Raw genomic sequence first — 16,180 nt, forward strand, 5'->3', positions numbered from 1 at the left:
CTTCGGGGCTTCTTGCATACAGGTGGATGTGGGTGTGGTGGTGTCCTTGGGCTTGGGTGGACATATCTTGCAGCTGAGCCCTGAAAACTCAGAAAAAGACCTGGGCCTGCCAGACACTTGGGAGGTTATAGAAACACTGACCCAAGCTCCCCTGATCCCCGCCCTGACCCTGGCTTGCAGCATCTGGAAGGAGAGAAGCCACAGTCACTTCTCTTGCCCCCCAGGGGCCTGAGGGACAGAGAGGTGCTTTCCTTTTTTTTTTTTTCTGAGAGGTGCTTTTTTTTAAGATTTTATTTATTTATTCATGAGAGAGACCGAGAGAGAGATTGAGAGAGGCAGAGACAGAGGCAGAGGGAGAAGCAGGCTCCATGCAAGGAGCCTGACGCAGGACTTGATCCCGGGTCTCCAGGATCACGCCCTGGGCTGAAGGTGGTGCTAAACCTCTTGAGCCACCCGGGCTGCCCCTGAGAGGTGTTTTCCTACTTCTCTTTGTCCTGTCAGTTCTTGACGTCAGGCTTCCTTCCCCCTTCTTCCATTTCCTCAAACTGCTCTGTGAAATGCCACCTTCCTGGGCTCCTTTCTTCCCTTCCTTGTCCCCACTTCCCAAGATCCCACTGCCCCCCACCAGCTTTTTAGCCCTGAAGAGCACCCAGAGATCAGTTGGCTCTGAAACCCACAGCAACGGGACCGAGAAGAGTTCGAGTTCTCTACTTACATGTGCAACCGCGCTTGTGTGCACACACAGAGATGGCAAACGTGAGGGTTCATCCCCCTACACATGACAAGACACACACATGCTCCTGTGTGCACACACAGCTATCTAGACGCATGCATTGATTCTCCCACATACCCACTCGTGAGTGCGCTACCTTTCGGAGAAGACATACACAAATGTGCTCCTGCACACACACACACACAGCTGCATAAATACACATGTGCGTATTTGGCTACGTGCCCATCCACATCCACACTCATGCAGAGTGGCCTGTGGCATGCCCGGGGGAGCTGATTGGGGCAACAAGTTGATGCTGGAGAGGCAGCTGGTGCGGAAGGCACAGACAGGAGAAAGGGAATGGAAGAGCACCTGGAGGCCTAGCCAGCGCTAAGACTCTTCTAGGTTTCTCCCTCCAAAGTGCGGGGGAGGGAGAGGTGGGGGAACCGGCCAGCTGGGGGCGGGGCGGGGGGCGGGGCCAGGAGCCCGGGCTCGCCCAGATGTTAGTCACTAAAGTCGTCCGTTCTCTCCTCTCTCCTCCCCCACCTTTCCTTTCCCTCTTCCCTCTTCCAGCGCCCCCACCCCCGGTTCCCGCCCCAAGCCGCCCACCGGCCCCCTTCTCTCCGGCCGGAGCCTGAGCCGAGCCCGGCCGGCTGTGCCGTGCCGAGCCGCCGGCGCCGCCGGGAAGATGGCCGTGTCGCTGCGGTACTTGTGGCCTCTCCTTCTCTGCAGCCCCTGCCTGCTCATCCAGATCCCCGACGAATGTGAGTAGCTCGAGGGAGCCTTCACACCTCCCTTCGCCGCCGCGCCGGCCTCCTCGTTATCATCTGCCTCCTCGCCTCTGCTGGCTCCCACTTTCCTGGGCACGGACTGGGCGCACGGTCCCCGGCCCCGGAGAGGGGGGCGGCGGGCGCGCGGCGCGTCAGCACCACGGACAGGGGACGGGCGGTTTCAGGACCACGGACAGCGGGCTCGGCGCGCCCGGGCCCGCCCTCCCCCACCTGGCGCCGGGGTGGGGGCGGCCGGAGGTGGGGGGCGGCCCGGGTCCCCGCTGGCTTGTGAAAGGCCTGCATTCAAGTTTCGCCCTCCTGACGCGGGTAATCCCGTCTCGGGCCTTCGGTAGCCCTGTCTGTGAACGGAGATGGGACAAAACTCCTTACAAAGGCCCAGCCACTTTCTGGATCCTTAGGATTCTGTGGGGCCGAGGGGTGGGACTGCTGGAACCCTTCATTTGTGGAGTGTGTACGTGGGTAAGTGTGTGGAGGTTGCGGAGTATGGCTGGAGGCTTGTGACAAAACATGAATGTTTGCGTGTGCTTGTGAGTCGCACAGGCTGTGTATTTTGTGTGTGTGGCCGGGGGTGGTTGTGATTGACTAAATGTGGATTTTCTTGAGTGTGACTTCGATTTTCTATATGCGTAAGTTTGTGAGTCGCTATAACTGTTACTTATTGTACCTACTGGTCAGGTGTGTGAAGGTCTGCAGGTATTTGTTAGCATTTGATCATAGTGGCTGCATGTGACTTGGGGCCATGTGTGAGTACCCGTTTGTGTGTGGGGTGTGTGTTACTGTGATGATGTTTATCCTGAGCCTGCTCCTTGGTAGTTCGAGTCCTTTCTCCCTCACCTTGCCACCTTTGTCTCTTGAGTCTGGACCTGGAGCAGGCCAGTGTCACCGAGAGATGAGCTGGGGGCTGGCAGTGGGGAGGACTGTCTGTGCCACGAATGGGACAGGGGCCGAGGGAGGTGGGCTTGGAAGGTGCCTGGCTTTGGAGGAAGGCAGCCGAGGGTGTGGAGGAGGTGGAGAGGGAGCGACGGGACAAAGAGTGGGGATGTCCCCTTCCATACGCACATGGAGATCCACGAAGTCATGCCTATGCAGACTCCCGTTACAGATGCACGCAGATGCACGTGTGGGTAGACACAGACAAGCCACCTGTATCCAACCAGGCACAGATGTACAGAAGGAGCAGAGACCCTCAGAGGATGCATAGGCGGCACACACACACACACACACACACACACACAGTCACACACAGGCGAGGGGTTTAGACACAAAGGAGCAGAGCCATCCACACAGACGGAGGCAGGTGTGCAATACTGAATGCAAGCACACGCGCACATAGCCTTCAGATATACTGTGGCAAGACACACCCATGTACAAACACGCTGGGAGGCAAACATACCGCATGCAGTACACCCAGGAGCATTCACTTGCCTGCCTGGAGTCACACTTTTGCACACTCACACACATGTACTCGTCCTCCTTCCCCTCTGTCTCCTCTTGGTTGCTTCTCAGGCCTGACCCTGGGCACCAGTCTGGCCTGCCCTGCTACCTCGCCGCAGGCTGGGCCATCTGGCCCCGTGTGTCTGCGTGTGCAGGGCAGGGAGGATTTGGAGAAAGGAGTGAGGAGAGAGAAGGAGGCTGCCCTGGGCACTGGCTGGCGCTTGTGACTGACCCCAGTGCAATATGATGGGTGGCCTGGTGCCTCCCTGTTGGAATCTGTCCTCCAGCTAGAGCTGTCTCCCTCCCTGCCCCTCCAGGCCCCTTTGTCTCTTTTCCTGCTTCCTCCACCCAGGCGATTTCCCCCATCCCGTTCCCCATCCCAGTCACTATCTCTTGCTCTTGGGCTGCCTGCACTGGCCCCTCCCCAGTTCAGGGCTCCCGCTGCAGTGTCCCCAGGAAGCCGCCCCCTCTCTCCTGGGGGCCCTTAGTGGAGGTCACTCTGCAGAGACAAAGCGCACGAGTGCCTCCCCGCCTCCTCTCCCGTCCTCACAGCCGCCCCGGGCCCCGGCCGAGTCCTGGGGCAGGGAGGCAGCAGCTCTGGCCTCCGCTCCGGGGAGCTCGGTGGCAGGCAGGCGGGGAGGAAGGAAGGGGAGAAAGGGGGCTGGCGTCAGCCCTGCGGGCGACGGAAAGTCGGAGGCAGCCGGGCCTTTGGGAGGCTTCGGGGGGAGGGGCCGCCGGCTCGGAGGGCTGGGCCTGGGTAATTGAAAACACTGAGCTGTGCTAATTGGATTAGGAGGGAAGTGGGCTGCAGCAGGGGAGGGTGCCCTGCATGCTGGGCTGCCTGCCCCCCCACAAGCACCCTAGGTGGAAGGGGGGTCAGTTCCGAAGGCCTTGCGGGGTGGGGTGTGGGGGGGATTCAAGGGCCGGTCCAAAGGGCAGCCTCATAAGAGGCACAGGTGTCTCCAGTCTTGGCTCCCTGTGGGCATTACCCACCGGGAGACCAGCCATCAGGCTGCGGCCCGTCCTCTGGGCCTCCGCCCGCCACAGCTCCAGCCTGGCATGGAGCCCCCACGTTGGGAGGGGTCCCTCCCTCCCCGTCCGCAGGGGGCCTGCGGGGGGGCTCAGGCCCCCTGGGGCCTAGTGTCAGCATTTCTCTCCGCTCTCTCCCTTGCTGCCTGGATTTCTTAGATGAAGGATACCGCGGTAAGTTGGGGCCGGGTGGGTGGGAGTGCTTCCCAGCAGGCCAAGGAAAGAGGGGTGCAGCGGGCCCCCTCTCCCCGTAAGCCCTGTGCCCTGCGCGGGTCGCCCGTCGTTTCTGGCTCTTGGCTCCCTGTCGGGCTCCCTGACCCGTGGGCCATCTTTGCTCTGTCTCCGCCCTGGCCGGGGTTTTCTTGCTCCCTCTCCTGTCCTCTGCTCCCCTCTCTCCCTGTGACTCCCCGCTTTCTGTCTCTGGCTTCGTCTCTCTCTCAGGTGTCTCTCCTTGTACTTCTTGCTCCTGGTTCTCCCTGTTGCATCTCTCTCTACCTGTGCACCGTGTCCCCATCTCTCCCTCTGTTCGAGGCCCAGCCTGGTTCTTCGCACACACACACCCCCTTAGCCTCGGGGCCTCTAGGGGTTTCAAGCCCTGCTTCCCTCGCGGTGGGACAGGGGTCGCGGCCGTGAAGCCAGCCAGACACCATCCTTACCACGTGTCTGCCTATCCTGTCCCCAGTGATGGAGCCACCTGTCATCACGGAACAGTCCCCACGGCGCCTGGTCGTCTTCCCCACAGATGACATCAGCCTCAAGTGTGAGGCCAGTGGCAAACCGGAAGTGCAGTGAGTGACCTTCACCTCCCGAGCCCCGGCGTTGGCTGCTGAGCTCGGCTTCTAGTGCTCACGCCCCCCAGGGCCACCAACTTCTGCGCCCAGGCGTCCCCCAGCCCCGCGCTCTCGCTCATCACCCTTGGTCCTTGCCCTGGCCTGTTCCAGCCCCGTCCTGGGGTCCAGCGCCTTGGGCCTCTGAGCCCTTTTCTGCCCGCAGGTTCCGCTGGACTCGGGATGGCGTCCACTTCAAACCCAAGGAAGAGCTGGGTGTGACCGTGCACCAGGCGCCACATTCTGGCTCCTTCACCATCACGGGCAACAACAGCAACTTTGCCCAGAGGTTCCAGGGCACCTACCGCTGCTTTGCCAGCAATAAGCTGGGCACGGCCATGTCCCATGAGATCCAGCTCATGGCCGAGGGTGCGAGGCGCTGCAGGGGCCTGGGAGGGCCCGGGGCACATGAGAGGGTCCCCGACAGGTCTCAGGGAGCCCTGCACCCCCAGCTGGTGGCTGAGTGTGGGGGGGGAGACCGGGTGCCCTGCCAGCCCAGCCACCTTCCTCCTTTGCTCCCCAGCGGTGGCCCCCTCCCGTGCTTTGTCCCTTTCTCCACTGTCTTCCCGGTCACCTCTAGCTCCCCTTCTGTCGCTGCTTCTTCCTCTGGCCTTTGCCCCGTCTTGGCCTCGGGGCCTGCCTCGTCCCTCCCTGTGTCTGTCTGAGTCACCGCCTGGGCTTGGCCTCCCATCCCCTCTGCGCCTCTGCAGTCCTCCGGTCATGTCCACCTCCCCCATCACTCCGTGGCCTCTTTCCTCCGCTCTCCCTCCTCCCTGCTGCCCCGTCTCCACCTCCAGCCTGGCCCTCCTTCTCCCTCCTCGCGCTCTGCAGCTCTGTCTTTATCTGCGCCGCGCTCTCCCTGGGGTTTTCCCTCTGCATCCCATCCTCCCTGAGCTTTCTGCCTCCCGAGCATGCTCCTCTCTCCTCTCCACCCCTCTGGTTACCTTGGGAACTGTTGCCATGGTTTCCGTGTCAGGATGATGGAAGGGTCTGTGACTCCCACATCCTTCCCCGGCTCCCCTCCCCCATCACCGCACCACAGCCTCCCCACCCCCCGCCCATGCTAGGCCTCTGGGTGGGAGCTGAGAATTGTGAAGGGTTAACCCTTCGCAGCCATCTGGTCCCCTGCCCAGCCTCCGCTCTGCACGCAGCCGGCCTCAGCCTCGAGCCCAGAAGGCCCCCCCAGAGCGGCTGCCTCCCGATGCGGGGACTCCCTCAGCGGCTCTCCCTCCGCCTCTCCCCGGGCCCCGCCCCGCCCCGCCCCGGAGGAGAGTTGGGACCCAGTGCCAGCTTCCCTGTCCCTTCTAGGTGCCCCCAAGTGGCCGAAAGAGATGGTGAAACCCGTGGAGGTGGAGGAAGGGGAGTCGGTCATTTTGCCTTGCCACCCGCCACCCAGCGCCGAGCCGCTGCGCATCTACTGGATGAATAGCAGTGGGTGCCCGCCAGGGGCCGCCGACGGGGCGGAGGTGTCAGGGGGTAGACCTTCCCGGATGGGGCCTGACCCTCGCCTTCTTGCCCCCCGCCCGCCCCACAGAGATCTTGCACATCAAACAGGATGAGCGGGTGACAATGGGCCAGAACGGCAATCTCTACTTCGCCAACGTGCTCACCTCGGACAACCACTCAGACTACATCTGCCATGCCCACTTTCCTGGCACCCGGACCATCATCCAGAAGGAACCCATTGACCTCCGGGTCAAGGCCAGTGAGTCCCAAAGACTCATGCACCTCCCCCCCTTCTCTCTGACCCTCAGGCACTGTCCACCCCAAAGATCAAATGACCTCAGTCTTCCTCCCAGGCCAGATGGGGCCCTCCCTTGAGCAGAGGAGGGGACACGGGCCCCAGGGCCTCCCAGGGGAGTCCCCTGCTTGGTAACTTCGACCGTGAGAGAGCATGGGCCACGCCACCCACTCCCTTTCTCCCCGCAGCCAACAGCATGATCGACAGGAAGCCTCGCCTGCTCTTCCCCACCAACTCCAGCAGCCACCTGGTAGCCCTGCAGGGGCAGCCACTGGTCCTGGAGTGCATCGCCGAGGGCTTGTGAGTCGGGGTGCCCCGGGTGGGGGGGGCAGACCCTGGGGCCGGTGTCGCAGCACCGGGCTGAGCAGCCTTGTGCTCTCCCGCCTGGCCTTCCTCCACGTCGGCCCCCCGCAGCCCCACACCCAGCATCAAGTGGCTGCGCCCCAGTGGCCCCATGCCAGCCGACCGAGTCACCTACCAGAACCACAACAAGACCCTGCAGCTGCTGAACGTGGCAGAGGAGGACGACGGCGAGTACCGGTGCCTGGCCGAGAACTCGCTGGGCAGCGACCGGCACACCTACTACGTCACGGTGGAGGGTACGCTGCCTCCGCTGGGTGGCACGGGCTCCCGGAGTGGCCTCGGGGGACAGCCGTCCGCGACGCCCACTGTCCCGGGGCTGGGTGGGCGCAGGGGCTGGGGCTGGGGGAGCGCTGGCTCAGGGCAGCGCTCCTGCCCCCCGCAGCTGCCCCCTACTGGCTGCACAAGCCCCAGAGCCACCTGTACGGCCCCGGAGAGACTGCCCGCCTGGACTGCCAAGTGCAGGGGAGGCCCCAACCCGAGGTCACCTGGAGGATCAACGGGATTCCTGTGGAGGGTGAGTGCGGCCCCAGGCAGGGGCAGGGACCACGGGAGCCCCGGGAGGGGGGCACGGCGAGGAGGGGCCTCAGCTGCCTCACTGCTCTGCCCTGTGCCGCCCCCCACCCCGGCCACCCGCTGCCCCCGCAGAGCTGGCCAAGGACCAGAAGTACCGGATCCAGCGTGGGGCCCTGATCCTGAGCAACGTGCAGCCCAGCGACACGATGGTGACGCAGTGCGAGGCTCGCAACAGGCACGGGCTCCTGCTGGCCAATGCCTACATCTATGTCGTTCGTGAGTAACCCGTCTGTCTGTCTGTCCGTCCTGCAGCCCACCCGGCGAGGCCACCGGACTGACTCAGCCCGCGGCTGCTTTGTCTACCGTGGCTGCCTCTCGCCACGCCGGGGCCCTTCGCCCCAAATCTCGCCCGCCTTCCTCAGCGGTGCCGGGTGGGGGGTGGGGGGTGCACACCATTTACAGATGAAAAGGTGGCTTCGGAGAGTGCTCTGGCCACCACATGGCCGAGTGGAGGCTCACCCTGGCCCGGATGTGCCGAGGCCGGCCTGGTGGCTCCTCTCCCGGAGATGGGCCAGGAGGGCCTTCAGGAACAGGTGGACGGTCACTGGGGCGTCAAGTAATCGGGAAAACCTGGGTGCTTGGGGTGGGAGGCGTATCTGAGGCATGTCGGAGGGCAGAGGGAAGCCAGACGGGCAGGGCTCTTGGGGACCCGAGGATGCCCAGAGCCCGCCTGGGAGAGGCTGCCCTGAGCCCTGCGCCTGGCCTGAGTCCTGCCCTGTCCTCTGTAACTGCTTCTCCCCCAGAGCTTCCGGCCAAGATCCTGACCCCTGACAACGAGACGTACATGGCGGTCGAGGGCAGCACGGCCTATCTTCTGTGCAAGGCCTTTGGAGCTCCTGTGCCCAGTGTCCAGTGGTGAGTGACCCCTCCCCGAAGGGGCACCTCCAAGCCATCCGGCCTCCCGGGGAGCTGGGGGGTGAGGCGACCAGCCGGATGGGGTCTGAGCCCGGCCTGCCCTGCCCACACTAGGCTCGACAAGGAAGGGAAGACCGTGCTACAGGATGAACGCTTCTTCCCCTACACCAACGGGACCCTGGGCATCCGGGACCTCCAGGCCAATGACACTGGCCACTACTTCTGCCAGGCTGCCAACGACCAGAACAACGTGACCATTGTGGCTAACCTGCAGGTCAAAGGTCAGGTGATACCCCCCGCCATGTGATCGGCAACACCTCCGGGAGGGAGGGTTAAGGCCTCTGGAGGACACAGGAGTGACCCTCCCTTTCCATCATTGTCCTCAGATGCCACTCAGATCACACAGGGGCCACAGAGTGCAATCGAGAAAAAAGGCTCAAAAGTGACTTTCACGTGCCAGGCCTCCTTTGACCCTTCCTTGCAGCACAGCATCACCTGGCGAGGGGACGGTCGAAACCTCCAGGAGTTTGGGGACAGTGACAAGTGCGGGCCTGGTAGAAGGGGGCAGAGTGGGGAAAGCGGGATGTCCAAGCCTCCTGGCCTCATCCATGGGGGAGCACCCCTGCTTTGAGCAGGGATGGTCTGGCAAGAGAGGGAGGGGAGGGGAGGGGTGGGCAGCAGAACAAACGGGCAAGCATGCCCCCCCCGGCAGGTACTTCATAGAGGACGGGCGCCTGGTCATCCACAGCGTGGACTACAGTGACCAGGGCAACTACAGCTGTGTGGCCGGCACCGAGCTGGACATGGTGGAGGGCAGGGCGGAGCTGCTGGTGGTGGGTGAGTCCCGGGACCAGTGGCACGGGGGGCACGGGGTCCTCTCGAGCTGGGGAGTGGGGTGCTCAGCCGGCGTGTGGGCCGGGGAACCCACCCTCCGTGACCCTCAGGGAGCCCCGGGCCGGTGCCTCACCTGGAGCTGTCCGATCGCCACCTGCTGAAGCAGAGCCAGGTGCGCCTGTCCTGGAGACCCGCCGAGGACCACAACGCCCCCATCGAGAGTAAGAGGCCCCCCACCTCCCTACGGCCGCCCCTGCTAGCCTTCCTCCTCCTGGGGCCTCCCTCCTCCCACGACCGCGGCCCGGGACTGGCCACCTCACTGGGGCAAACGCCTGTGTTTGGGGCGCGCAGTTCCTCGCGGGACTCTGGGAATGCCTTCCGCGGGGAGAGCCGGACTCATACCCCCATCGAGCCCTCCCCCACGTGCCACCCGCCCAATCGCCGGTTCCCTTCTTGGCAGAGTATGACATTGAATTTGAAGACAAGGAGATGGCGCCTGAGAAATGGTACAGTTTGGGCAAGGTGCCCGGGAACCAGACCTCCACCACCCTCAAGCTGTCGCCCTACATCCACTACACCTTTAGAGTGACGGCCATCAACAAATACGGCCCCGGGGAGCCCAGCCCAGCCTCTGAGACTGTGGTCACACCCGAGGCAGGTGAGCCACGTGGGGCACAAGGGGAAGAGATGACTGAGCCCCTCTGCTTCTAGGCTCCCAGCGGGAGCTGGGAGGCAGGGTTCCCCCAGAGCTGCTGGCCCTTGACTTCCAGGCCATTCCTTCCTCCGTCCTTGGCCTTCACAGCCTCGGCAGGAGCCCACAGCTTTGATGTGTTAACACATTACTTTCCAGCCCCAGAGAAGAACCCTGTGGACGTGAAGGGGGAAGGGAACGAGACCAGCAACATGGTCATCACTTGGAAGGTGAGGGGCCCTGGGCCGAGCATGCCCCGGGACATCAGGCCAGGATCCAGGCGTTGGCCGCTCCCCGCGGCTGTGCTGGCGACCAGAGGATGACAGGACATGAGGCTGGGCTCGGGAGCGGGCCAGAGAGGGGGTGCTCCTGGCCAACCAGTTCTTCTTCCGCCCACCCCCCTCTAGCCGCTTAGGTGGATGGACTGGAATGCCCCCCAGGTTCAGTACCGCGTCCAATGGCGCCCTCAGGGGACACGGGGTGCCTGGCAGGAACAGATCGTGAGCGACCCCCTCCTGGTCGTGTCCAACACCTCCACCTTCGTGCCTTATGAGATCAAAGTCCAGGCCGTCAACAGCCAGGGCAAGGGCCCTGAGCCCCAGATTACCATCGGCTACTCTGGGGAAGATTGTGAGTATTGGGGTGGCCCACGGCCCTCCCTCCGCGCCGGGGCTCTTGGTAGAGCACTTCCCAGGAGTCAGGACAGTTTCTTCTATAACCAAGTGCCCTCGTGAAAGTACAGAGGTTAAGCGTTGACACCCCGTGGTTATGTAGCGGGCAGCCGATGTGCCAACCGCGTCAGTGGGGATCCAGCCCGGGATCCCCCCTCAAGTCTGGTCGTCCGGCTCCTTTCCTTTCCTTGCATCTGGAACACTACCCCATACTAATTTTGATCGCCTGGCCGAGATGCTTTCTCCCTTGCAACCAATAAACCGTCTGCGAGGAGAGACCCTGACCCCATGCACATGCCCTGCTCATCAAACTGCCTGCCCCACACACGGCATCCAAATCCATCTTCCTCCTGCGGGAGGGTTGTGGGCTGGCCTCCGGCTGCCGCAGGCCGACGTCCATGTCACCGGCTGTTTCCAGACCCGCAGGCAAGCCCTGAGATGGAAGGCATCAAGATCCTCAATTCGAGCGCCGTGCTGGTCCGGTGGTGGCCTGTGGACCCAGCCCAGGTCAAGGGCCACCTCCGAGGATACAACGTAAGGAAGCGTTCAAGGCGTGGCGGTGGGGGATCCCCAGGGTGAGGTGTGAGGCCGCCAGGAGTAGCAGGATCTGGGGTGGGCCTGTGCCGCCTGTGAAGTGCTCTCCCAGGAGTCCTCAGGGTGTGAGGAAGGGGTCCCCACGGAGGGCAATGTGAGGCCCGCACCGAGGTGAGCGGTGCCGGATGCCTTCCGCCCCTGTGGAGTCTCCTGTCCCCCACCCCCCGCAGGTGACGTACTGGTGGGAGGGCAGTCAGAGGAGGCACAGCAAAAGGCATGTCCACAGAGGCCACGTGGTGGTGGCCGCCAACACCACCAGCGCCGTCCTGGGGGGCCTGAGGCCCTACAGCTCCTACCGTCTGGAGTTGAGGGCCTTCAATGGCCGAGGACTGGGGCCCGCCAGCGAGATGACCTTCAGCACCCCGGAGGGAGGTGAGCCCTGGGCCCCCCGCCCCTGCGCCCGCCCTCCCCCACCGCAGGGCAGGCCCGGGCAAGGCCCCCACCCGTGTCTGTGCCCCACAGTGCCGGGCCACCCTGAGGCGCTGCACCTGGAGTGCCAGTCGGATACCAGCCTGCTGCTGCACTGGCAGCCCCCGCTCAGCCACAACGGCGTGCTCACCGGCTACGTGCTCTCCTACCACCCCCGTACGTGGGTCGCGGCCCCGACTCGAGCCCCCGCTGGCCTGACGGGTGCAGGGGAGCTGGGCGGGTGCGCAGAGCCCGAAGGCCCACTCCCCGCATCTCCCCGCAGTGGACGACGGGGACAAGGAGCAGCTGTCCTTCGACCTTCCGGACCCCGAGCTGCGGACACACAACCTGACCAATCTGAGCCCCCACCTGCGCTACCGCTTCCAGCTGCAGGCCACCACCAAGGAGGGCCCCGGGGAGGCCATCGTGCGCGAGGGAGGCACCATGGCCTTGTCCGGTGAGCCGCAGGGCCCGCGGCGGGGGGTGGGGGGGTGGCCCCGCGCGGCCTCGGGGTCCCACAACCTCTTCTCGCTCCCCAGGGACCCCGGATTTTGGCAACATCTCGGCCATGGCTGGCGAGAACTACAGCGTGGTCTCCTGGGTCCCCAAGGAGGGCCAGTGCAACTTCGGCTTCCAGATCTGGTTCAAAGCCCTGGGGGGTGAGCTCGCAGGGCCCCGGGGGGGGGGGCCGGGGTGCTGCACGGCCGGCCTGCTTACCCCTGCCGCCCGCGCCCCCGCAGACGAGAAGATGGGCCCTCACCTGCCGCCGCAGTACGTCAGCTACAACCAGAGCTCCTACACGCAGTGGGACCTGCAGCCCGACACCGACTATGAGATCCACCTGCTCAAGGAGCGGGTGCTGCTGAAGATGGCCGTGAAGACCAACGGCACCGGTGAGGCTCCGGCGGCGCGGGCGGGACGGGCGCTGGGCCCCAGGCCGGAGCAGCCGGGCCTAAGTGGCCCCTAGCGGATCCTTCCGTTCGAACTGCTTCCGGAGTAGTCATCTTCGCCAAAGGTCCTGCCCCCCGCCACCCAGAGGGTCCCCCCAGGTGTCCCTTTCGTTGTTTTTTTTTTAAGATTTTATTTATTTATTCATGAGACAGAGAGAGAAGCAGGCAGAGACCCAGGCAGAGGGAGAAGCAGGCCCCATGCAGGGAGCCCGATGTGGGACTCGATCCCGGGTCCCCAGGATCACACCCTGGGCCGAAGGTGGAGCTAAACCCCTGAGCCCCCCAGGGACCCCCCAGGTGTCCCTTTCAAGCCTGCTTCAGCCCCAGGTCATCGCGGCCCCCCCCGGCCCCGGGCTGGCTGCGGGCTGGCCCTCCCCGCCCTGCCAGTCCCCAGGGCCAGAGGCCTGAGAGCGCGTGTGTCCCGGGCCCCGCTCAGGGCCTTGCTCCCCGACCTCCCGCAGGCCGCGTGAGGCTCCCGCCCGCCGGCTTCGCCACGGAGGGCTGGTTCATCGGCTTCATCAGCGCCATCATTCTCTTGCTGCTCATCCTGCTCATCCTCTGCTTTATCAAGCGCAGCAAAGGGGGCAAATACTCAGGTAAGCCCTGGCCTGGGGCTCGGGCGAGGGGGGTGGAGCTACAAGCCCTCCTGGGTCCCCCCACCTCTGGCAGGGTGGCGCGGGCGTGTGGGGGCGGGCGGGGGCCCGACGGGGCTTCTGAGCCGGGCAGCGGCAGGTGGCACCGAGGCCCGCGCCGGGTGAGTGCTGTGCCTTGAAGGCTTCCGGGGCGCGGGGGCCGCTCAGAGGACAGAGGGGGCGCCTCCCCCGTGTCTCTGAGCTGGGGATGGGGCCCAGTGTCCGGAGTCAGGCGGGGGTGGGAGACAAAGCGGGGCCTTCTGTGTCTGCAGTGAAGGATAAGGAGGACACCCAGGTGGACTCCGAGGCCCGGCCGATGAAGGACGAGACCTTCGGCGAGTACAGGTGAGCTGGGGGTGAGAGCACGTGCCGCCCGGCCGCCCTGCACCCCCTCGCTTTTATGTCTGACCCTGTCTCTCTCTCTTCTTTGTGCTGCTGGGTGTTGTCAGGTCCCTGGAGAGGTAAGACCGGGGTGGTGGGAAGATCCTGTCAGAGCCTGATGGCAGGGACCCTCCTGCGGGTGCCTGGAGTGCCACTGGGCCCTGCTCACTGGAGCTCGGGGCTCCCCCAGCCTTCTGGCCTGGCAGCGCCCCGTTTCAGGGAGAAGCCAGCATGCTCCACCTGGTCCCCACACTGACACCCCATTTCTGGGCCTGCCTGTCACCTTCCCAGCTCCACCCCTCTGCGGGCTGGGCAAGGGGTGACAGCTGGACCGGGGCCCCTGTCTGGCTCACCTACAGGCTGAGCACCCACTTGCTTCCTCACGGCCCCCGGGATCCTGGGGTGCGTGTCAAGGGGGGAACTGGTTCCCCAGTGCGTTCAGAGCGAATGAAAGGCAGGTGGAACCCGGGGCCCCGGCCTCCTCCCTCCAGCCGGCACACGCCAGCTCCCGCCGGGCTCCACCGGGCAGCCTCCCACTCCCTCCTGCCCTCTGCCCCCGCAGTGACAACGAGGAGAAGGCCTTTGGCAGCAGCCAGCCGTCCCTCAATGGGGACATCAAGCCCCTGGGCAGTGACGACAGCCTGGCCGACTACGGGGGCAGCGTGGACGTGCAGTTCAACGAGGACGGCTCCTTCATCGGCCAGTACAGCGGCAAGAAGGAGAAGGAGGCAGCAGGCGGCAACGACAGCTCAGGGGCCGCCTCCCCCATCAACCCTGCCGGGGCCCTAGAGTAGCGGCTCCAGGCAAGGCCAGGCAGGGCCAAGGCCAGGGCCAGGCTACGGAGGGTCCGAGGCCGAGACCTCCAAGCCCAGCACCTGCGCTCACCTTGGGACTGAGGCTCCGTCCATTCTCTGTACCAGGCCCGGGCCCCGGCCTCCGGCCCTGGGCCTGGGGAAGGCTTGAAGTTGGGGGCAGAGGAGAGGAACTCGCTGCCTCCAAACCCCTTCTGACTCCCTGGTCCCCACTTTATTGCCAAAACCCAGCTGCACCCCTTCTTGGGCACGCACTGCTTTGTTCCAGCTTGGGGGCCGATCGCCCACACAGGAGCCTTCGGGGGCCGCCTCGTCAGCCTTTGAGCCGCGGTTGGGCCGAGAGGACGTAGGGGTGGCCGCTCCGCGGACGGCCCGGCCGGGACTGGGGACGGGACTGGGCGCCCCACCATCTGCTCCAGCCAGGTCGGGAGCTGGGCGAGCTGGCCGCGGCTGCAGAGGAGGCCATCTGGAGAGCCCAGGGTCCCCACCTGCCGGTGCCACGGTCGCCGGCACCTTGCCCCCCTGCGTCCCACCCCGCGGCCGGCTTCCAGGAGCTCCATACACACGCTGCCTTCGGTGCCCACCAGACAACATCCAAGTGGCCTCCGGCACCGCCAGGGGGTGGGGGACAGGCACATCTCCCCGCTGCCCCGGCCACCGCCCGCAGCCCAGGACCCTCCAGCCGCCCCCCCGCCGGCCCGAGTAGTGCCCTCCCTCGCCCCCCTGCCCCTCAACCTCGGGAATGTAAATACACCGTGACTTTGAAAGTGTGTGCTCTTGCCTTTCCCCATATGCCGCTAGTGTGTAGGCAGATGTCTGAGTCTCTAGGTGGTTTCTAGGTTTTATAGCAATTAGCTTTGATGATCCCATCCTAGGAAAAATAAAAACAGACGCGGAAAAAAAAAAAAAAAGAAAAAGGAAGAAGGAAAGATTGGTCTCCCAGCTCCGCTGCGCTCCTGCCTGGCAGCCAAGGTCTCCCTGTTTGCCTTTGCTTGGTCTGTTGATGAGCCCTTTACAAAAAACAAAAACAAAAAAAAAAAAACAAAAGAAATATATATATATGTACATAAATATCAGAATTATGACAGGCAAATAAAAACCTGCGAATGAAGAGGAACTGTGGTCGTTTTACTGAGCACCATCTCCCGGGCCGGGTCTCCCACCGGTGGGTGCCGGAGCCAAGGAGGGCAGCCCAAGACCCATTCGTGGCCTCTACCCTGGCCTCCGGGTCACCCGTGGGCGCGCCCTGCCGTGGGGCAGATGCAGGAGCCTCTCTTCCCTGTGTAATAGGATGGAGCCTACCTGTGCCTGGCTGCCTGCTTCAGCGCCCCCCCAGTGGAGCCGTCCTTCCTGGGGTGCCCGTCTCCTATGCCAGTAAAACACATTTTTTAAATGATTTTATTTATTTATTCATGAGAGAGAGAGAGAGGCAGAGACACAGGCAGAGGGAGAAGCAGGCTCCCTGCGGGGAGCCCAATGTGGGACTCGATCCTGAGAGTCCTAGAGCCAAAGGCAGAGGCCCAACCGCTGAGCCACCCAGGCGTCCCCTAAAACACACTTTAAATGAATGACCACCTTGGGGATCCCTGGGTTGTTCAGCGGATTAGCACCTGCCTTTGGCCCAGGGCATGATCCTGGAGTCCCGGGATCGAGTCCTGCATCGGGCTCCCTGCATGGAGCCTGCACCTGCCTGTGTCTCTGTCTCTGTCTCTATCTCTGTCTCTATCTCTGTCTCTCTGTCTATCATGAATGAATAAATAAAATCTTTAAAAATAGGGGATCCCTGGGTGGCGCAGCGGTTTGGCGCCTGCCTTTGGCCCAGGGCGTGATCCTGGAGACCCGGGATCGAATCCCACATCGGGCTCCCAGTGCATGGAGCCTG

The 16,180-nt window shown here is 64.0% G+C and overlaps 1 protein-coding gene across 2 annotated transcripts; it reads left to right on the forward strand.

Moving 5' to 3' along the window:
• Positions 1 to 1,285: 1,285 nt before the first annotated feature.
• L1CAM (L1 cell adhesion molecule) lies at positions 1,286 to 15,409 on the forward strand. 2 transcript variants are annotated; one of them, XM_072817765.1, is made up of 27 exons: positions 1,286 to 1,476; positions 4,126 to 4,140; positions 4,649 to 4,754; positions 4,960 to 5,162; positions 6,102 to 6,224; positions 6,328 to 6,498; positions 6,723 to 6,834; positions 6,949 to 7,133; positions 7,280 to 7,411; positions 7,543 to 7,686; positions 8,214 to 8,325; positions 8,440 to 8,606; positions 8,712 to 8,868; positions 9,038 to 9,162; positions 9,270 to 9,380; positions 9,620 to 9,817; positions 10,010 to 10,080; positions 10,258 to 10,480; positions 10,940 to 11,055; positions 11,286 to 11,487; positions 11,578 to 11,700; positions 11,807 to 11,980; positions 12,063 to 12,182; positions 12,264 to 12,416; positions 12,935 to 13,069; positions 13,378 to 13,450; positions 14,049 to 15,409. In XM_072817765.1, the coding sequence occupies exons 1-27, from the start codon at positions 1,401 to 1,403 to the stop codon at positions 14,278 to 14,280; spliced, it is 3,759 nt and encodes a 1,252-aa protein (XP_072673866.1). In that variant the 5' UTR covers positions 1,286 to 1,400; the 3' UTR covers positions 14,281 to 15,409. The 2 variants fall into 2 exon arrangements, with proteins under 2 accessions (XP_072673866.1, XP_072673867.1); XM_072817766.1 differs by lacking the exon at positions 4,126 to 4,140.
• Positions 15,410 to 16,180: the final 771 nt, after the last annotated feature.

This window comes from Canis lupus, chromosome X (assembly GCF_048164855.1).
Source record: "Canis lupus baileyi chromosome X, mCanLup2.hap1, whole genome shotgun sequence".
NCBI classification, from domain to species: Eukaryota; Metazoa; Chordata; class Mammalia; order Carnivora; family Canidae; genus Canis; species Canis lupus.